This window comes from Erythrolamprus reginae, chromosome 2 (assembly GCF_031021105.1).
Source record: "Erythrolamprus reginae isolate rEryReg1 chromosome 2, rEryReg1.hap1, whole genome shotgun sequence".
Lineage (NCBI taxonomy): Eukaryota > Metazoa > Chordata > Lepidosauria > Squamata > Dipsadidae > Erythrolamprus > Erythrolamprus reginae.
The window spans coordinates 119,548,276-119,571,116 of record NC_091951.1 but is presented as its reverse complement, the minus strand read 5'-3'; the positions used below and the strand labels follow the sequence as shown (position 1 = coordinate 119,571,116).

The following is a 22,841-nucleotide window of genomic DNA, read 5'->3' as shown; positions in this document are numbered from 1 at the left end:
AGAAGGAAAATAAAAATTCAAAAAAAAAATGATGGCGGTGCCCACAGATCAGCGCCGATCAAACTGGGTTGGTGACATCATTGTGACATCACCAGTGGGTCACTACCAATTCCAGTGAAACAGGCAAAACCTGGAGGAACCCATTCGTCTCAAAGTAATAGAAACATTAAATGAAAAAAGGGAGTATTCACTCCAGTGAACACTGGTTACTTTGCAAGAGAGATGACAGGCATTAGGCCAATGAACAGCAATTAAAAGAAAATTAAATTGAGGCAGAATCTAAACATTGTCAGTGTTGCATATTGCTTCACAAGCTTATTAGATATAGTCTATTGGTGAAAAATTCTCAAAAACAGCTTAATTGCTTGCTGCTGAAAGTCAACCAGTCAAATTTTTCTAGAAATACTTTGCAACTTTTAACTGAATTAGGAAATATGTTCCTTATATATTATATTATATTGTATTGTATTTATTATATTATATTTATTATATTATATTATATATTATATTATCCTTATATATTATTTCATGAACATAAATTGCAGAAGGAGATCAAACAGTGGCTGGGAGAGGAAGATAGGTAATGCCAATGTTAATCAAAATCAGCATTAGAGCTACAATTAAGATACTATAATACCTATAAAATAATCCCAAGCCATTTCTTTTTCTTAGAAAATAAAAATATACGAATATAAAAGCTAGCCTAATAGCAGAATTGTGGGAAAAAATAAAATGTAGACACTAAAAAACCTGCTTTTAAAATTCTACATCTATAAAAAAGAAAACAACAGGAAGAGAAAATTTAGAATGCTTTGGTTACTTTAGCAAAAATTAAGGATATGACATCCTACTGAAGAAATTCTTAGGATTATTGCGTAAACAGTTTAGCTTTAATTTAGGACCCAAAAGGGATTCTCCTCCTCAGTTCCTTTGGACAAAAATAAAATGGATTAAGAAAATCATGGCAGCTTGAACAGTTCACAAATGGACGCCCGGCCACAGGATCTTGAGCCTTAAAATGCTTGGTCTTCAAATGGCAACCACAAAGGATTTCTGTTAAACACAATCAACACTAGGCAAGCAGTTTGGTTACACAAACATTTCGGATCACTGACGCTATGCTGATTCAACCACTGCCTTAGCTTAGCTTTGAAATAAACCAAAACCCACAGAAACTAGGGCAACAGAAAAATATGCTGTAGAAATGTCACGCCTCATGTACCAAACCAGAAACAAAGGAACAATTACATTTGAGGGAAAATTCTAAGCTACACAAGAATTATGATAAATTATATTTGGGGGAGAAAAAAACTTTTCCTTTTTTTCCCTGCTACCTTTTTCTTTAAACAAATCACTATACTGATGATTATGATAATATCCAAGTAATTGATATACTAATTGAAATAATATATCTAAAAACACAGGATAACAAAGTTATCCTGTATGTACTTAGGCTAAAGTGAATACAGCAAGCATCCTTGACATACAATCACATTTGGGATGGAATTGTGGTCATTCATCGAAATGGTTGTTAAGTAATATGCCCATGTGACCACTTGTTCCAATGACTTCAAGCCCAGTAGTGGTCATCAAGGGACCACATGGATCATTAAGCAGAGCACCAAGATAGGAGCCCTCATACCACTCCACCATTCCTGGGTCCACTTGCCTTTTTCTGCATACCTGGCCAATGTGAGCCCTGGCCTTTCTACCTCACACTAGGCTGCAAGCATCCATTACTGCGATTTTTGGAAAGCTCCTTTTCCAAAGTGTGAAATTTGGAGAAGAGCTCTTCCAAATGATTATGAGACTGGTACTGTGTGCTAGTTTTATTAGATAAGTGGTCAAAGCAATGGAAACTGCAATTTAATGTTTCCAAATGTAAAATAATGCACTTGGGGAAAAGGAATCCTCAATCTGAGTATTGCATTGGCAGTTGTGTGCTAGCAAAAACTTCAGAAGAGAAGGATTTAGGGGTAGTGATTTCTGACGGTCTCAAAACGGTCGAACAGTGCAGTCAGGCGGTAGGGAAAGCAAGTAGAATGCTTGGCTGCATAGCTAGAGGTATAACAAGCAGGAAGAGGGAGACAGTGATCCTACTGTATAGAGTGCTGGTGAGACCACATTTGGAACTGTGTTCAGTTCTGGAGACCTCACCTACAAAAAGATATTGACAAAATTGAACGGGTCCAAAGACGGGCTACAAGAATGGTGGAAGGTCTTAAGCTTAAAACGTATCAGGAAAGACTTAATGAACTCAAACTGTATAGTCTAGAGGACAGAAGGGAAAAGGGGGACATGATCAAAACATTTAAATATGTTAATGGGTTAAATAAAGTTCAGGAGGGAAGTGTTTTCAATAGGAAAGTGAACACAAGAACAAGGGGGCAAAATCTGAGGTTAGTTGGTGGAAAGATTAGAAATAATGTGAGAAAATATTATTTAACTGAAAGAGTAGTAGATGCTTGTAACAAACTTCCAGCAGACGTGGTCGGTAAATCCACAGTAACTGAATTTAAACATGCCTGGGGTAAACATAGATCCATCCTAAATAAAATACAAGAAATAGTGCAAGGGCAGACTAGATGGACCGTGAGGTCTTTTTCTGCCATCAATCTTCTATATTTCTATGTTTCCAGCCTTCTTCTTGAGACCTTACCTTTCCTTCTTTCCTTTTCTCTTCCCTTCCCCCTTTACCCTACCTTGCAGGTTAATACTGTTCTGCCGGCGTGTTTCAACCGCCCGTAATTACAGGGTAATTAGTCCAGGAAGACACACACCACACGATAAAAGGAAAACCCAAAAGTTTTTATAAACAGAAAAAAAGAAAAAGCTCCCTTTTTAAATGTCAAAGGGATTTTCTGGTACACACAAGGCACAGGTTAAATGCAATCCAATTGCTCACCCAATAACTGGGAAATTGAGTCCAATTCTAAAGTCCAGTAGAGTCCACACACACAATCCTGAACAGCAAAAAACCATGATCTTCACTTGTAATAATCTTTCAGTTGTTGTCTTATATGCATCTCTCTACGCATGCGTGGATGTGTCATTAATTTTTGTTCAGAATCCAGGGATGATACAGATGATTGATCTCCTCCTGGGCTGTCTGCCAAACTCCCCTCTTCCCTGTCACTCGCGCTTCCTTGGTCAGAGAAGACAGATTCTACTGGAAGCAAAACAGGCCTGTGGCATGTGGATGTCTCCCCCACCTCCACTTCCACATTGCTTGGGGCAGGAGCTGGGCCAGAGCTAACCACAACAAATACAATGCAAAGATAAATAAAATCAAAAGTAAAGCTCAACTTTTGGTTCCCACAAGGATACATTTATGTAGTTATCCTTGCAGCAATAAGAGTATGGATTCTGGATTTTTCCTCAAATTCATAAAGTGCTGATATTTCCCATAGGTCTCCCATCCAAACATTAAACAGGTTCAATATTTCTCAGATGGCAAGCAAACCAAGCGAAAACTACCCAAGTGTCATTCCATGAAAATCACACATACAGTATGTTTGTGCTTCACAGTGCTATTATAGAGAAACTGAACTTATTTTTCATCTGACTACCGTGTTTCCCCGATAGTAAGGCAGTGTCTTACTTTCTTTTTACCCCCAAAAGCCCCACTATGTCTTACTTTCGGGGTATGTCTTACATTGGAAAGGAGGCGGGCGAAGAAGGGCGCAGCTCCGGACCCCCCCCTTTCCACACCTTGTCGCCCGAGACAAGGGGCAGTGAGGCAGGGGAAGAGGCGGTGGCTTCCGAGAACATGTTGCTGTTATTTTGTTGACAGAAAGCCTGCAGCGAGGCACATCGGAGCAGTAAATGGAATTACTACTCGGGATACAATCTTGCGCCCGGAGCGCCTCTTTAGCCCCAAAGCTGTTTCCCTGCAAGTGAGCGGATGTGCACCATCCCCGGAAGCGAGCCAGTTTATGCCCTGGAAACCAGCTACTCTTCCAGCCAAGGCACCTTTTGAACTGGGGGAGACCCCCACCACCTGGCAATGCACAATGGCCCTCCTTGCTCTCCCTTCTCCCCCACCCCACCCCAAGGTTGGGCTTCTCCACGCGCTTCTGTTCAGCCCCAACTCCGAGTGAACCACCTTCCCTCTTTCCCCAACGGAGCGGCGTTGCAAAAAAAACCAAACACATCTTACCTCTCCCCTTCCCCCAACCCCGGCCTCTTTCACACAACCCGACCCGGAGAGAGCGCTGGAGACGGCACACGATTTGCAGAAGTTTCTCCTTTGTCGGGCAACAAGGGGTGGAAAGGGGGGGGGCCTTTCAAGCGGCGCTGGGCGAAAGAGGGCGGGCGGCCAGCAGCAGAAGGCAAGAGGTGCCTTCTTCTCCGGCTCTCCGGCAGATCGAGCGCGCGAAGAGGCACCTCTCACCTTCCGCCGCTGCTGGCCGCCCTCTTTCGCCCAGCGTCGCTTCGGAAGCCGCCGAACGCCGTCAGGGGGGTGCTTGGCGACCGCCTCTCCGCTCGCCAAGTGGCGGTCGCCAAGCGCCCCCCCTGACGGCGTTCGGCGGCTTCCGAAGCGACGCTGGGCGAAAGAGGGCAGCCAGCAGCGGCGGAAGGTGAGAGGTGCCTCTTCGCGTGCTCGATCTGCCGGAGAGCCGGAGAAGGAGGCACCTCTCGCCTTCTGCTGCTGGCCGCCCGCCCTCTTTCGCCCAGCGCCGCTTGAAAGGACCCCCCCTTGGCTTCTGCTGGGGGTGGGGGGGGTCCGGACGCCCCCTTCTCCGGCTCTCCGGCATATTGAAGAGCGGAGCGGGGAGAGCCGCCTGACAGAGTGCTTGCAGGCGGCGGCAGGGGGGGGATGGCGGCGGTGGGGGGGGACGTATGTCGAGGTTCTACTGTCTCTTCATACCGTGTTTCCCCGAAAATAAGACATATGTCTTAATTTCGGGGTATGGCTTATATTAGCCGACCCCCCTGAAACCCCCCATATGTCTTACAATCGGGGGGGTCTTACTATCGGGGAAACACGGTATCTCTCAGCCATTCAACTTTCTTTCCATCTAATTTATATAATGCTTCCTTAGATTCTTCTAGATCAATACAGTACAAGTCACACTCATTTTGTCTTTTACACTCATTTTGTGAGGAATAAATGCTGTACCCATTTTCTGTTATAGCCCAATTTTGTGAAATCACTTTCATTTATAGTGTCATACAGAACAAAGGTTTTTCCAAAAATACTTTTTTATCCTCACAAAATAATTGTCTAATACCACAAATGTATTTGATGTAGATTGCAAAGAGTCTGAAAAGGTACTATATAGGGATTCCAACTTTGGTATTAAAAGAAGCTTGTATTCTTTAGTACAAGCTAGGAAAATCATTCCTAGCAAGAGCTTGTGCTGGTAGGATCATCAATACTGATCAGATTGAGTTATTTCTTGGTTATGCCAGGAATGACTGGGAATCCTACCCCCTCTACCAAGACAATACAGCTGGAGATTTGGGAACAACATCTATACTCTTAAGTTACCTCTTTTCAATTTGAAACCAGTAGCAAAACAGGATACTTACTTTGCCAAGTGATTCATGAGTAAATGGAGCATCTGCCTATTTTTCTCTGGAAGTCTGTGCACTAAGCTATGGATCTCTGAAATTCTGGATTCTTGATTCTCCAGTTCTGCAGCAAGACAAAACACTCTTAGTGGAGTTTGACTTTTGATTCAGTTACCAAAGACAAAAAGCAAGCATAAATCTATAGGTTTGCTTAACTGTACTAATATAATATGGTATACATGGCCCCATCTACTCTTTACTCATATCAAAATTGTTAAGATTCCACAAATTAATTTAAAAATAATTTTAAAATTTTAAGTACCTCAAATGTTATTTTAGGAAAACCATTACAATTTGAAAACAGAGACTGATGATATATAGAATACAGAATAAAAAGTTGGAAAGGACCTTGGAAGTCTTCTAGCCAAACCCACTGCTCAGACAGGAAGACTTATACCATTCTAGAGAAATAATTAGTTGTCCAATCTCTTCCAGTGTTGGAGCAACACTTTCCAACTTCTGGAGGCAAGTTGTTCCACTGATTAATTATTCTAACTGTCAGGAAATTCCTCTTAAGTTCTAAATTGCTTCTCTCCTTGATTAGTTTCTACCCATTGCTTCTTGTTCAGCCCTTGGGTGCTTTTATATCATAAAGATATCTGAATAATCAATGCCATAGGACTGGACTTTTACAAATACTACTCATAGCTACTCATATGTTATAGAAAATAGTCAATTCACTGTACTGACCATTTCCTTCCTCTATCTTATCATGAACTGCTGGGGCTAGTGGAAGATAGCAATTGCAGTTAAAATCTTCTTTTTTTTAGTTCAATAGGGAGTGGAGTATCTCAATAGAAATAATGGGATTTCTTATCTCAATTTCAGTTTCAGTGAAAAAAAAGATGTACAACCTTTGCGGCCAAAAGCTTACTAACCTAAAGCAACCAAATCACTTGTAAGGTATAATATGATTTTATTTGCATGCTTACAAGCAAATGGAATACAGAAAAGGAACATGTTTTTCTATAACATTCATCAGTTTCATGCAATGTAACAACCCTCCCATGCTTTATCCATTGTTTCCCTATGTGTTCCAATGGTGAAAGGAAAAAAGATAAAATCCCAGAACATACTTTTTCTTCCAAATCCAAGTGCAGCCCACTGGGGCATATACAATCTTAATTCCCTCACTTGCATTTAGAAGATTGAAAAACCATTCAGAGATATTCAGAAAGACGGAAATTATCTGAAAGGACCAGTTCCAGAGAACAAAACTGGTATAGGACCATCATATCCTGCTTATGAGTTGTCAATGTGTAGGGCTGTTCATCTTGACATATGTAGTGCTGGCCTGATTTATAGGCAAGCTTATTATTGACTTACATTCATAAATACATTAAATTACTTCTATGATAAACCTGAAAAATTGGGGAGGGGTCATTAGAACATTCTCATTTATACATGTATCTGGGTACAGTATTTCTTCCTTTCTTTTTCCTCTTCTTTCTTTCTTTCTCTCTCTCTCTCTCTCTTTCTCTCTTGTCTTAGTTCCTAAGGCCATTGGAAAGGGGTACCCTGTTGAGAACCACCGCTCTACATAATCAATCCAGTGCTATTCCATTCCCAAGCACTATCAACCAGGAGTCTGGAAAAGCATCAACTTATCTTTAATAATTCTTCCTATGGTTTGCACATAATGCCACCTCCATCAATCAAGGACTAGATATTTTTTGCAGAGTACAAGAGATAAAAGTTAAATGATGTTTCTGTGTTTCTGTCCTTCCACTAAGCTAGTGTTGTAAAATGATAAAAAGGCTGAATATCAATTTTCAGTTCAAATTTCATATCTACCATTAAATCCCTCCCAATCACTCATAAGAAATATGAAGACAATAGTACTGATGTAACCACCAGAGTATTTGAATGGATAAGAACAATATACTGGGGAGCACTTTGAATATTCACACGTTTTTATCGTGACTAACCATTATTTTCATCACAAGATAGTTTGTTACAATCCAATCCAATAGAGCAATTTATTCTTAATTTCTGTTGCCATATTTGTGGCCTTTGCTTCAGGAGAGACTCACCATCTTCCAACAGGTAAGTTATTAAAAGTGGAAGATTTTTGTAAAGTTCCCAGATATTTCTGAGGTTTTATCATATCTAGGTTTCTCATTCAGGAGTCTTCATGGGCTATTATTTATTGACGTCCCAATAATTCAATGCTGCATAGCTTTTGTCACTGAAGACTAATTAATATTTTTTGCAAGGGTGAACCCTCACTATCTGCTCTAACTATGTGGAGTTTGATGGAAGGAAACTCCAGGGATTTAGAAGGCACAGGTGCAACCTCCAAATATCCATACTGAAGAGGGCAGGATAATATGGCAGGAAGCTCATTATTTGAGCTCAGGAGATGTATTTCAAGTCCTGATGAACCCAGAGAATAGTCAAAAGTCAGTAACTATCTCATGGTTGGAAGAACAAAATAGGATAACCACAGAGGCAGTAGCCATGGTAATAAGAGCAATAAATATATCTATATTGTGCAATGGATCTCACAATTTTTATGATGTCTGGCCTTGAATGATAGGCATGTATGTGATTTTTAACTATTTTTTTCCTTAATCTTTTATGATGTTTTAAAATGTATTTTATATCCTGTTGTAAGCCGCTCGGAGTTGGGCAGCATAGAAATACAGTGAAGAAATGAATGGATGGATATATTAAGATGTGACCTAATTTATAGGTCTATAACTATGCCATAGTTATGTCAATACATAGCTTCATTGTGGATTTTTTTTTTTTTAAGAAAATTGGATATGTGGCAGAAAACAGCTTGTTTCTTGAAAAGAAGGCAAAAGGGAAAATCATTTCCCATGTCCTCGAAAGAATTAATACAGCTTGAAACTCTAATGTTCAATTTTAAATGTAGTACTAAACATAAGTGATGAAAAAGCATCATTTGAATTATGCCTGAATGACTTCTTGTCAGATTTCACATTACAATTAAGGGAGTCGTTTTCCTCATGAATAACTGCAAATACTATAAAATTTCAAGTTATTAAAAATAGTCCTTTCTATGTTTCTGATAAGCAATGTTTCAATGTTATCTCATTACATTTAATGTGATCAAGCTCTAGTTAACACACTCTTAGAGAAGCTAGCCAAAGAATTTCCCAATATCTGTTCTAATGCAGTCAGTCATGTGGTTTTTTTAACAGTTTCATTGAAGAGACTGTCACAAATTGCTTACTTGCTGCTTTGATGAAGCTTCTTTGAAACTGATACATCATGAGTGGCCCAGGGAGCATTCTGGAATGCAGATTAAAGCATAGACAAATAAGAGCAATAAAATACTTGGCAAAAAATACTACTTACAACTTCTATTGTCATGTAATTTTATAGACCCATGGTGTTTAGAATGCAACACTGCAGGCTAACTCAGTGCTTACTGCAGGAGTTTAATTCTGAGCAGCTCAAAGTTGACTCAGGCTTTCATCTTTCTGAGCTCAGTAAAATGAGGACCCAGCTTGTTGGGAGAAATATGCCAACTCTGTAAACCACTTAGAGAGGGATGTAAAGCACTGTGAAGATGGATATAAGTCTAAGCGCTATTGTTATTGCCACTGTATCCATTCTTTTAACAGAGGAAAGGCATCATTAGTATTGCAGGAATGAGATAGGAAAAGAAAGATTCCTTTCATTCAAAAATGCAGTCATATTTATTGTTGTTTTATTAAATATGCATGCCATCTGATTTTCAATGATACTGAGTGGCTTTATTCCAGACTAATAGTCTTATATACTAATGATGATGGCTGCGTAAATACATAAACTACTGTTATCTTGAAATAAAGTTGCTGATCACTTTCAAAAATAATATATTATCGACTCTTTTAAATTAGAAAACATTGCTTTTTATAGCAGGATAATCAAATTATGGAACAGGAATTTGAAAACAAGACAGGAATTACTAGAAGCAGGTGTCGCTATAGACTGGTGGCAATACGTACATATTAAGTCCAGATCTCATAAAGATATAAAAACTTATATATTTAGAAAAGATAATAATATTTTAGGTAAATTATTAACTACTAATCAAGCAAAATTGATTGGGAAAACATATAAATTTTTAATTAATTGCAAAACTATAGGTTGGATTTTAAAGATAATATGATTAGCTGGTGCAGACACCTAGGTAAAGAAATAGATTTAGATACATGGGAAAGGGTGTGGACCTACAATTGGAAAATAACTAAGTCAATTTCTTTCAAAGAAAATCAAATTAAAATGTTTTATAGGTGGCACCTACCACCCAATAGAATTTTTAAAATGTTTCAAAACAAATCCCCTTTTTGTTGGAAATGCAAAACAGAAATAGGTACTTATTATCATACATGGTGGACTTGCCCAAAAGCAAAAAATTATTGGAACATGATAGAAAAATGGCTAAGAGAAATAAGCCAGCAAGAAAATAAGAAAACCCCAGAATTTTTTTTATTAGGTATTTCAAGTAACAAATATAAAAATGATATACATTTTTAATAGTCCATATATTGGTAGCCACCACCAGGATTGTTTTTGCACAAAGATGGAAAGAAATGGAGACACCAAGGGAAGAAGAAATACTTAAGAAAATTCTAGAATGTGCTGAGCTCGATATGATGACGAGGAGGTTAAATAAATACAGGGAAAGTAAAAGGAGAATAGCGAAAGAGAAGGATTAACTCAGATAGATTCACATCACCAGCTTCAACTATTGTCCAAAATGTTTTCAAAATACTCATTCTTGACATGGTTTTGCCAATGGACCTGAGCATCCTGAATGGATATGGATCCTGTGAATGATTTGTTTGAATGTTGTCGCCAAGAGAGTAGGGGTATATTCAGTTTGTATTTGGAGTTTTATTCCTATAAACCACCCAGATTCTCCATAAATTGATTTGGAATAAGTTGAGCTTTCCTCCATTCAATTCACTGGGAAATTTACTTTGGAATTACAAGAGGTTCATTACAACCCTTTGCTGGGGATATGATAAGGTTGAAAATCTTCAACTTTTATTAATTATCCTCTCACCAAAGACAAGTAATGCCTCTGGTTTGTTATTTGCTAACAACAAAAGGCTCTGTTAAGATTAGGATCTTCTCTCCATACCTCTAAATGATTTATTCCAGCTCTAGAAAAAGGCTGTCAAAATGTGGAGAATAGAAAAGAAAGCTGGATACAAGCTGAAGAGAATATTGGTTATTCTTCCTTACGCTTGAGGTTTATCACCAGCTGCCAAATAAATCTTTGTATTATCTTTATTGCAGCATGATTAATAGTAATAAATTACATTGTTTTTAGAAAGTGTCAAAGGAAGTAGCATACTTCTGGCATAATGTCCCTCTCACTGACAGTTTTCTATTTTCCTAGACCCCTTCTCTGGATTTGGAAACTAAGAATGATCAGATTTGATTAGTACATGATGGAAAAGCTCCAGAGAATGGCCAGAATGATAAACATCATTGGGCCATTATCTACATTGCTGCTAAGAAATCTACTGAAGCTACTAGGAACTGTGCTGGGCTTAACTTTAGCTTTAGTGCTCCATAGAATGACACATCTATCCCTACAAATAACCAGATTTTCCATCAATATTCTTCACATACTTTAAAATACAACCAGAAATAAACTCTGAACTCAAACCAAGTCTCTATTTCTTGTAAAACTTCATAAAGTAAAGACAATTTTTCAGGTGGTAAGAGAAAAGTTGCTTTCTAAACCTGAAAAATCAAAGTACTTTATAGAAAGACTGCTTGAAAATCAGAATACTGTTGGGAGACAACGCTGAAATCTTGATAATAATTCTGAGATGTACTGCAATGAAGTTTGAGAAAATTATGCTTATAAATATTTGTCAATAGGAATGATTAACCATTAGTTTTTACATTACAGAATACTAACATTGAGTAACCAATGGAATTCTTTTAAATTCAAATAAGAGCATACAAACAAACAGCTAGGAAGTTAAACTGTAAACAGAATCCAAGCATCCTTCATGAAGAATTAACACTGAAAAGCAGATGGTTCTTGTAAACACAAACAATGACTTCCTTACCTTAAATATGTTTTCAGTGCACTGGTGATTGTTTTAACTTCCCATTCTGCACAGATATCATCTTCGGTCTCAGCAGTTTTGGGATCTAAGGAGAGAGGCATGAATGAGACCATAAAGAAAGGAGAGAAATCTCGTTCCAGAATATTCACTATATGTTGATCAAGATCTACCATATTTGGGATGCAAAAGGAATCAGATAATTTGGACTACAGATTGATTGTTGGTTTGTTGGTTAGTTGATTATGAAACAAACATTAAACTATAACTAACATCTTCAGAAATCTGGATACATGCACATATACATATACATATACAATTTTATTTTTGCTGTCATCAAATGATCAACTAGATTTTTGTAGCTCAGATCTGGTAGCTATCATTTAATATAATTTTCTTCGCTGTACATGGTTCCTCTTGAGCTTTATGAGAAGTTGGTGCTGCATGTATTGATGCAACTACGTCACCTAAAATACGATCTAAGTATTGCCCACAAGATCATATGCTGCAGCGTTCTACTTGTCAATGACTACTTCAGCTTCAATCGCAACAACACAAGAGCACGCAACAGATTCAAACTTAATATTAACCGCTCCAAACTTGACTGTAAAAAATATGACTTCAGCAACCGAGTTGTCAAAGCGTGGAACTCATTACCTGACTCAGTAGTGTCAACCCCTAACCCCCAACATTTTTCCCTTAGACTATCCACGATTGACCTTCCGTCTCCTGTCCAATTGTCTCTCCTTATCTTATTTATCTTTTCTTCCTTTCAAATATGTTCACCTATACTTTTATATCTTTTCTTCTCTTCTTTTCTTTATTTATATTATTACATATCTATTCTCTTCAATGTGTATTATGTATTGGACAAAATAAGTAAACAAACAAACAAACAAACAAACAAATAAATAAATAAAAACTACTGTATGTAGAAATAAAGAAGAACTTGACTTGAGATGAGCTCCTTTGGTTGAGAGATGTATTTTTAAAATATTGTTCTTCATCTATCTTGATGGGTATAAAAGGCCAAGAAAGAAGGAAGGAATCTGTAGTTCCTTCCAAAACACCAGAATCGATCCCAATAAGTAACCAAGGATCTTTGTATCTGTTTGGCATCAAAAGTTTTGAGAAACTCAGCAAGTAAACTGGAGGAAAACTGCAGGCAAAACAAGGATGATAAAAGCAATTCAATACTTTCAACCTGCACAGAGTCTCATAATATCTGTGCAAAACAAGCCCAGAATATCAAACACGAGAACAGCTAAACCGCAGCTAGAATCCATCAATCAAACCCCAAATTATAACTGGAGAGAAAGAGAGAGATTTCAAACAAATCAAGTTGAAACTGGCACCATTCTTCATTATAGTAATTCTGACCTAAAATAATCCCATATTTGCGTTTCAGAAATAATGCTATCCAATTTCCTGGCTGGTAGTTTTGGAAGGACATGATCATGGAATTGGGACAGGAGATGCCAGGTTGGATTACATACAAAATCTTCATCTATTGCCATCAAGAATTTCTGAGTTACCCCTAAAGTCCCTTATGAGAGGAACAAACTGACTGTTACTGAATGCAGTAACAGCCTCTGTTACTGTTACATCTGTGACCCCAGATGTTTGGGGGAGAAAAGGAAGGGGAAGGGGGAACATAAAAACAAGTATAAGCAGCAGTATTTAAAGCACCAGACGTAAACATACAACTGTCTGCTCTTTTCTTATTCCTGACAATCTCTTGCCCATTCTCTGCCTCAACATAGGCTAGAAGTCCCCAACCCTCAATACATGGACTGGCACTAGTCTGTGGCATGCCAGAAACCAGGCCACACAAACAAGCAAAGCCCCATTCGCGGGATGCAAGCAGCATGCAAACCCACATCCCCTCTGTCCTAAGAAGCGTACCTATCCCAAATCCCATGGCAATCCCCCAAACTGCCCATGAAAAAGAAGTAGTCCTTGTTTAAGGACTGCCTTGTTCAGTGACCATTTAGTTACAATAGTGATGAAAAAGTACCTTTGGGACCAATCCTTGCATTAATAACTTTCACAAGTCTGTAAAGCAAAGCTGACATAAGGCCATAAGCACAATGGAGGTTTCACTTAGCAACCCCTTCACTTAACCGAGTTGCCAGTCCCAATCATTGTTTCTCAATGAGGGCTGAAGTCCTTAATGAGGGAGACAAGCAATAGTAAATGAGACAGGGAATCACTGCTCAGGCAATCTCACACTACTCACAAGAGCCTACAAAACTTTTGCCAGACCCATCCTAGACTACTGCTCATCTGTCTGGAACCCATACCACATCTCAGACATCAACACCCTTGAAAATGTCCAAAGATATTTCACCAGAAGAGCCCTTCACTCCTCCACTCGAAACAGAATACCCTACGAAAATAGACTAACAATCCTGGGCCTAGAAAGCCTAGAACTACGGCGCCTAAAACACGATTTGAGTATTGCCCACAAGATCATATGCTGCAACGTCCTACCGGTCAATGACTACTTCAGCTTCAACTGTAACAACAGAAGAGCACGCAACAGATTCAAACTTAATACGAACCGTTCCAAACTTGACTGTAAAAAATATGATTTCAACAATCGAGTTATCGATGTGTGGAACTCATTACCAGACTCAATTGTGTCAACCCCTAACCCCCAACATTTCTTCCTTAGACTCTCCACGATTGACCTCTCCAGGTTCCTAAGAGGCCAGTAAGGGACGTACATAAGTGCACTGGTGTGCCTTTCATCCCCTGTCCAATTGTCTTTCCTTTCTCTCACTTATCATATATATTTTCTTCCTTTCATATATCCTCTCCTCTAAGTTCACTTTTACCCTTATACTGTATATATATTACCACGTGTCTATTTTTCTTCCTATGTATTTGTGTATTGGACAAATGAATAAATAAATAAAATAAATAAACTGCACAGAGGGACAAAGAGAATGAGAAGAACCCACACCAGTTAGGGAGGGCACATCCTTAATGTCTATCACAATCACTTAGGACCTGGAAAACAGGCCATCCAACACACACTATACGGGAGAGGCTTTTTAAAAAAAAATTCTGGAAAGCAAAAAATAAAAATAAATGAATTCCACAAGGGGGTTAACTACATAGTTCTTTTAAGAGGCTGCTGGAAAATTTCTGAGTTTGTCATAGCACCTTCAAATATCTGCAGATCAGCCTCCCTTCTTCATTCTTTTCCATGGTAAAGAATTCTTTTCCGTGGGAAAGACACTTATTTTGCAGGTCATGGATGAGGGATATTGTTGTATGATACAGTTAGGTGAGATTTCAAGGGGCATTGGGTCAGCATCTCCTTGAAGCTGAGCTGTTTCTACTGATCTCGTATATAATTTCTGAGTGTGGTGAATCTTGGAGCAACATAGAATACCCTACAAGACTAGACTTTCAATCCTGGGCCTAGAAAGTTTAGAACTAAGACGCCTTAAACAAGATCTAAGTATTGCCCACAAGATCATACTCTGCAACGTCCTGCCTGTCGGCGACTACTTCAGCTTCAACCACAACAACACAAGAGCACACAACAGATTTAAACTTAATATTAACCGCTCCAAACTTGACTGTAAAAAATATGACTTCAGTAACCGAGTTGTCGAAGCGTGGAACTCATTACCGGACTCCATAGTGTCATCCCCAAACCCCCAACACTTTACCCTTAGATTATCTACAGTTGACGTATCCAGATTCCTAAGAGGTCAGTAAGGGGCGAGTACAAGTGCACTAGAGTGCCTTCCGTCCCCTGTCCTATTGCTCTCCTATATCTCCTATACCTTTCTTCTATTCCTATATCTCTTCTTCTATTCTTTCATTGATATGTTCTATTACTATATCTTCTTTTCTATTCTTTCTTAGATTTATTTTACTATGAGTATCTCCTCTATAACCTTCATCATGTATTTTACTATGTGTATATAGATATATACCCACTAAAACCCACATTGTGTATTGGACAAAATAAATAAATATTTGGCTGATGGTCGTGGTATGTCTTCTGTTGCAATGCTATTACTAATGCCTATATTAATTCCAGGCCTGGAGGATGTTAGCTAGCTAATTATAGTGGTATGTGGACCTTGGGCATGACCCAATCCTTTTGCTCTGTGTGATGAACTCTTTGAACTGTGCGTCTCCATAGTTTTTACATTTGAAGATCTGCCTGTTGTTTATGTAATAGAAACCCCTTTTTGTTCATTTCCCCCATGCAATCCATATTATAATATTATCTTTAATGATGAATTTTTGGTAGGTCTCATGTACCTCTGGGTAAATTTTTTGACACCGATGGACATTTTTTGCTCTGTTTTTTGGGGGGTTATGGATAGGAATAAATCCTATATGAATACTGACTGGGCATTTTGGACCCCAATCTATGATAATTGAAGGGGTCGGGAGATTCCTGCTCTATACACTTAAATGGCTGATAATTAAAGAAGTCTCAAAACACCCAGCGGGTTGAACGATCTATCCAATGTGGGATTTCTTTTGTATCCTGCAGCAATGGCAAAAGAATTGCAATTGGTGGCTCTACTCTGCAGTGTTGTGCTTAGTGATTCTCTGCTAATTTGAAACTAGGAGTAGTTTGGATCTGCTCTTTGAAAAAAAAAACTACCTTCCCCTTTTTGTCCAGATGAAACCTTAAGAACTTCAGGAAGGAAGTGATTATAAGTAAGGCAAGTTTTTTCATGTGATTCTTGCATATACTGGCATATTCCCAGGGAGATACTGATCTATTTTGATTCTTGAGGCTATGGTTGTATGTTCTTATTAACATGTTCATTCACACTTAAGAGCACATGGGATTGCCTTTGATGGATTTTGAAGCTGAAGTGCAAGGAATTCTACTGAACTGAAGAGCTTTTCCAATTTGCTGGCTGTAAATACTTGTTGTTGCCAGCAGCCTAATAGGAGTGTAGGAATCAGTTGGCAGGAACAGTATAACATTATCTATGGAGGTACAAAGATTTCATAGGGCGAAGGCATCCTTTCAGAAATGAATTAAGAATCAACATTGCTTAAGACCCTCTTGTGGGGGCGTTAAGAAGTGATGTGGTCTAATGGAAGCATTACTCAAATCAACTGAGCATTTCTAATATAATAACTGAATAGCTAGATGTGGATGTACATTTTATGAAACTTCCTCACAGCTTTCTTTTGATTTTAAAGTTTGTTTGCTTATTTATCCCATTTCTATAGCCGCCCATCTAATGTAATAACATTTCATGCCAATCAGAAAATACTAACAACTTTTTAAAACAAGAGAAATATCCAAAGCAAATATACCAAGCACTGTGATACTAGGCCAGTTAGCAATTCAGCTTAGGAAATGGGGCATTTAACACATTTAGCACCCCAGCCTCAGGAACATAGCCAGGTTTTTAGGGCCTGATGAAAAATCATTCTAATCTCTGAAAGGAGGATGGATGTTCTATAGAGTAGAAGCCATTGAAGAAAAAGTTTCGTCTTCTGGTCTCCATTAGCCGACACTCTTTGGCTGACAGGATCTACAGCTTGTCCATTCTGCTAGATCTGGCTGAAAGGTAGAGAGACTCTTGAAAAAAGACTATTCTTAAAGTATCCCAGTCCCAAGCCAGGGACCCTACGAAAGCAGACTATCAATCCTAGGTCTAGAAAGTTTAGAACTATGTCGCCTAAAACACGATCTAAGTATTGCCTACAGGATCATATGCTGCAACGTTCCACCTGTCAATGACTACTTCAGCTTCAGCCACAACAACACAAGAGCACGCAACAGATTCAAACTTAATATTAACCGCTCCAAACTTGACTGTAAAAAATATGACTTCAGCAACCGAGTTGTCGAAGCGTGGAACTCATTACCTGACTCAGTAGTGTCAACCCCTAACCCGCAACATTTTTCCCTTAGACTATCCACGATTGACCTCTCCAGGTTCCTTAGAAGTCAGTAAGGGGTGTGCATAAGTGCACCAGTGTGCCTTCCGTCCCCTGTCCAATTGTCTCTCCTTATCTCATTTATCTTTTCTTCCTTTCAAATATGTTCACCTATACTTTTATATCTTTTCTTCTGTTCTTTTCTTTACTTATATTATTACATATCTTTCTCTTCAATGTGTATTATGTATTGGACTAAATAAATGAATGAATGAATGAATGAATGAATGAATGAATGAATGAATAAATAAATAAATAAATAAATATAAAGTTACCTTTAAAGGTAACCACCAGCACCTTGAATTGCACCCAGAAACATACGGGTAACTAGTACAGCTCATGCACAAGTAGTGTTATGTGTGCCATGTATCAGGCACCATTTACTAAACACGTAGCAGCATTCTGCACAGTTGAAGTTTCCAAATGACCTTCAGGGACAGCCCAATGTAGAATGGGTTACAATAGTCCAAATGAGAAGTCACAAGGACATGGGTCATTGTGAGCAGAGTCTCCAAGTCCAGGTATAGGCAGAACTGGTGCGCCATCCAGAGGTGTGCAAAGGCCCTCCTGGCCGTAGCTGCCACCTGCTCTTTGAGCAGGAGCTATGAGCCCAGGAGGACCTCCAGATTGCACAGTCTGTCTGGGATAGTGCAACCCCATACAGAGATGGAAGAACCACATCTCAGGGGGTTCAAATATCCACAGCAACTCCGTCTTTCTCAGGATATGTCCATTTCGTCACGTTCAGTCCCCAACAGCTTCCACACACTGGAATAAGACGTCCAAAGTTGATCAGTAACTCTCTCACACAGAGAGGTCAGAATCAGAATAGAGCTGAAGGGATCTTGGAGGTCTTTTAGTCCAGCCCCCTATTCAAGCAGATGACCCTATACCAGTGACAAAGAATCTTTTTTTCCTTGGGTGACGAAAGCAGGTGTGTATGTGTTATCGCGCATGCATGAGTGCCCCCACCCATAATTCAATGCCTGGGGACAACTAAAATGGCCTCCCCCACCCGTCCCGTCCCCCTTGGAGGCCCTCTGGGGGCCTAAAACAGCCAATTTCTGGTGGGCCCAGTAGGCTCGTTTTTCACCCTCTCCAGGCTCCAGAGGCAAAAATGCCTTCTCCCATCCCTCCAGAGACTCTCCGGAAGCCAAAAATCCACTTCCAGAGCCTCTGGGCAAGCCGAAAATCAGCTGTCCGGCACACACATGCACATTGGAGCTGAGCTAGGATAACGGCTCGCATGCCAGCAGATATGGCTCCGCCTGCCACCTGTGACATTCGTGCCATAAGTTCGCCATCATTGCCCTATACCATTTCATACAAGTGACTGTCCAGTCTCTTCTTAAAAACCTCCAGTGATGAAGCTGTTAATTGTCCCCATTGTTAGGGAGTTTCTCCTTAATTCCAGGTTGCTTCTCCCCTTGATTTCCATCCATTGTTTCCATCCATTGTTTCTTGTCTTGCCCTCAGGTGCTTTGGAAAATAAATGGACCCCCCCCCCTCTTTGTGGCAGCCTCTCAGGTACTGGAATACTCGCCCCTAGTCCTTCTAGACTAGCCATACAAAGATAACCATACAAACATACATAGATTTAATGCATACGTACATAGATGTATGCAATAGATATTATGCAAACATACATAGATGCAAAGAAAACCACATAGAATCATTTTCTGTTATCCTCTGGCAGGATGAAGAAGTGAGGAAGAAAGAAAATGCAGAGTAGATCTTTAAGGTGAAGACAGGAGTTGGATGTCTGGAAGCCCCACAACCACTGAAATCTGATTATCACGATAAACAGGTGGCCCTTAGCAGTTCATCTGAGAAGAAGCAAAACCTGCCGCTCAGTTCAAGCACTCGCATCAGCGGGGACAGTTCAGTTCATGACCTTTATCTCTTCCTCCATTTGGTCAGGTCTGACCGTCATTCTTTAGAGGGAAATGTGCCACTCTGCCCCCGAGAACTACACTGCGGAAGGAGCAAAGCTTGCGCTACCACGCTTCACATTTGGTAGCTCAGCTTCCGTTGGCAGGGAATCCCTGGGAGTGTGAAATACAAGCCATCCCTCCCCCGACACCCTTGCCTGTCAGAGTGAGAGACATTCTGCTAATAATAAGTAGCATATCTGCACTGTGTCAAAACTATGTGAAACAGTTTGCAGATGAATCATTTCTGGCAGAGCGGCATGTACACTTGTATGCCTGCCCAGGGTTGCACCATGCTAGACACAGCCCTGTTAGCAAAAAATGAAAATTTAAAAAAAAAAATTAAAGTCTGTCTCAACACACAGGCACACACAGAAAGTTCAGCCCTTCGTACATTGGCTGCATTTTGTTTGGCCTGTGGGGGAGAAAATGAAGTTTACACCCTGCTGTATAATGGCCCTTTTGCTCGGCAAATTATCCGCTGAGCTGTTTTACTCAGCAGACCTTAAGCTCACAACTCCACAAACCTTTTGCCAGATGAGGGTTCAGGCCAGACTGACATTTGGTTGCTGGAAGGCAAGGAAATTTTGCTCATGAGGTTCCCATTGGCTTGCAAAACAGAAACATCTGAAAAGAGCCTCAGGAGGCCTGCTAAGCAAAGTTCAGGATTACAGGAGATTGCAGCCAAATGACTTTATCTTCGCTAGTTTAGGTATGTCTCCGGGGGAAAAATGTTTTTAGTGACATTTGAGCTTTATGGGTAAAAGGCTGTGGCAAGTAAAGGTAAATATACAAGTTAAGCAACCACTTTTCTGATGTTGGAAAATGTTCATCCAAAGGCTAAGATGAACTGGACAGCTAATGGCTTATCTATGTCTCTAATTATCTAATTTCTCTTTTCTTTTCTCTTTGTCTTTTCATGTTCTTGCACTCTTTGGTCTTTCAGTTTTCTCAATTTATCCCTAGAGTTTTTCTTTTAAATATAAACCATAATTTCGTACTACACTCCAAAATCACATTAGCGCTTCCAACCATTCATGTGAACAAATTCGGCTGAAATGTTAGCCTTCCCCAAACGATCCAAATTTCAGCATAACTTCAGTTCATAAACCCCAAACAATTTGAAACAGTGGTATGCAGCCCAGGAGCCAAGAGGAAGAAGCTGTAAAATCTGTTCTCTTTTCCCTATTCCCTGAACCACATCTTTCAGGCTGGCCATTGGGACTTTGCCTGTGTCAGCTTTTCATACATACAATGCAGTCATATCAAATTATGGACAAATTGCTTAAAAAACAGCTGGGCAGCAAAGCTATTTACGGTACCGCAATATGAACCCATCTTTTTTTTTTTAATAGGCTCAGTTCTATATCCTTGCCTTAGTCAGAAGGCCTTCTAAATCATCTGCTTTCAGAAAAACCTTGCAGTCACTATAGCTGGGGTCCCCAAACATGCCAACTTTTAAGACTTGTGGACTTCACCTCCCAGAATTCTCCAGCCAGCTATGCTTGCTGGAGAATTCTGGGAGTTGAAATCCACAAGTCTTAAAGTTGCCAAGTTTGAAGACCTCTGTCTGTAGTATCTATCTATTTATTTGTTTGTTTGTTTGTTTTTTGTCAAGTACGTATCTGTAGTATATAACCATATTTATATACATGATAATAGTAAAAGAGAAACATTAGCTCTTGGAATGTATCTTCCCAATGGGCCAAGCACCAGGCTATTCTGCTAGCCTTTAGGAAAACAAATTAATCCTCTTTTATCCATGCACCCTTATACTGCCAACATACACACTCATTCACAAACAGTGCAGGCATAAAATGTATTGACTTACCAGATCACATGATTTGCTCATCTAGTGTTTACAAGAGCCTGCATTTCCAAGTTAAACAAATTAAAAAAGAAGGCCCTTCTTCTTTTTTTTATTCAGAATTTTGAATTGACATCTAAATCTAAACACAACACACAAGATTCGAATCACAGACAAAAGTGATACATTTCCTCTTTTCCTACAAAAGCCAAATTATTTAGTTCTCTACATTCCAGGTTATTTATCACTTTTCAGGTTCCGAGGCTTCACTATTATAAATACGATGTAAGATGTCGAAACTGTAGCTATCATTACCAGGACAAATGCGACCTAATATTTTTTTGTGAAACATGTTTTGAATAAAACTTAAATTAAGCTGGATTTTTTTTCCTCTTTGACTTCAAAATTTAGACCTCTAAAAAATATGACTGGAATACAACAATCTTTAGCAACGACCTTAAATAGATCATTTTGCAGGCTACAGATTCAGAAAACAAAATGATATTGTGTAAAGGATCTCTATTTCATTTTAAAAGCCCCAAATTTAGTTTGGAAAATGATCTGAGACAGGTTGACAAGAATTCATAAATTCATCACTAAATGGCCAAAACTGAAAAGCATGTCTCGTGTGTGGCTCTGCCAAAAGAATGTCAACAGTACAATTTGCCTACTCTCAAATTTATTTTTAAATTTTGATAGGAACCAAGTATAAACATTCCTGAAGATGAAACCATGAAGGAATGGGAATAAGAAACTCCATGAAGCCAGTTTTGATGGAACAGAAAAAATACCACAAAATCAATCCCTTAACCAAATCAGGTATACAGGCAATCACCTTTCAAATGAATATACCATATTTTTCAGAGTATAAGATGCACCGGAATATAAGATGTGTGGGAGGAAAACAAGGGGGGGGGATCTGCCTCTGCCTCCCAGCAATTTGCCTCCCAACAAACAGCATAGATGATATATACTGTTTGCTGTATATTTCTGTGACCCATAGAAATAGCAAAATCTGCCTTAGCCTCTACCTCCCAGCAATTTGCCTCCTTGCACTTTTAGTTTCACTTTCAGTTTTAGCACAAGCAGCTAATGATTTCAGGCTGTAGGGATTGCCATACCCTATTGCCACTTGCCTGCAGCGTGAATCAGCTGATGGTTGGGAGGCCGATAATCAGTTGCTTGTGCTAATCAGGCTCTGTTCTGTTTGCTGCAAGGAGGCAAATTTCTGGGAGGCAGAAGCCAACAGGTGTGGTTGGCTGGGCGGGACTACATTCAGTGTATAAGACATACCCAAGTTTTCATCCACTTTTTGGGGGGGAGGTGCATCTTATATTCCTAAAAATGTGATATTTTCCCTGATGTTCCCCTCCTCACTGTACTGTGGTAATTGGCTGTTTCCTAGCACTTTCCTTTGGGCAAAAGAGAAACAGACATGTCAGCTGGGGCTCGGATAATGGCGGCCCCCTGATGAGAACTGGAGCCGGCTGCCGCTTTGCCTGTCTACTTCCTGCTTACCATCGGCTGTTGTTCGCT

General features: G+C 39.4%; 1 protein-coding gene across 6 annotated transcripts in view; it reads right to left on the bottom strand.

The window, feature by feature from the left end:
* Window positions 1–22,841, bottom strand: part of ARHGAP26 (Rho GTPase activating protein 26) — a 333,358-nt gene that overhangs the window by 90,723 nt on the left and 219,794 nt on the right. For all 6 annotated transcript variants that reach the window (XM_070739344.1, XM_070739347.1, XM_070739342.1 and 3 more), the window contains 3 exons: window positions 11,628–11,712; window positions 8,780–8,838; window positions 5,536–5,641 (listed from right to left, as the gene is read on the bottom strand). In XM_070739344.1, coding sequence (XP_070595445.1) covers window positions 5,536–5,641; window positions 8,780–8,838; window positions 11,628–11,712 — 250 coding nt within the window. The remainder of the gene's footprint in view (window positions 1–5,535; window positions 5,642–8,779; window positions 8,839–11,627; window positions 11,713–22,841) is intronic.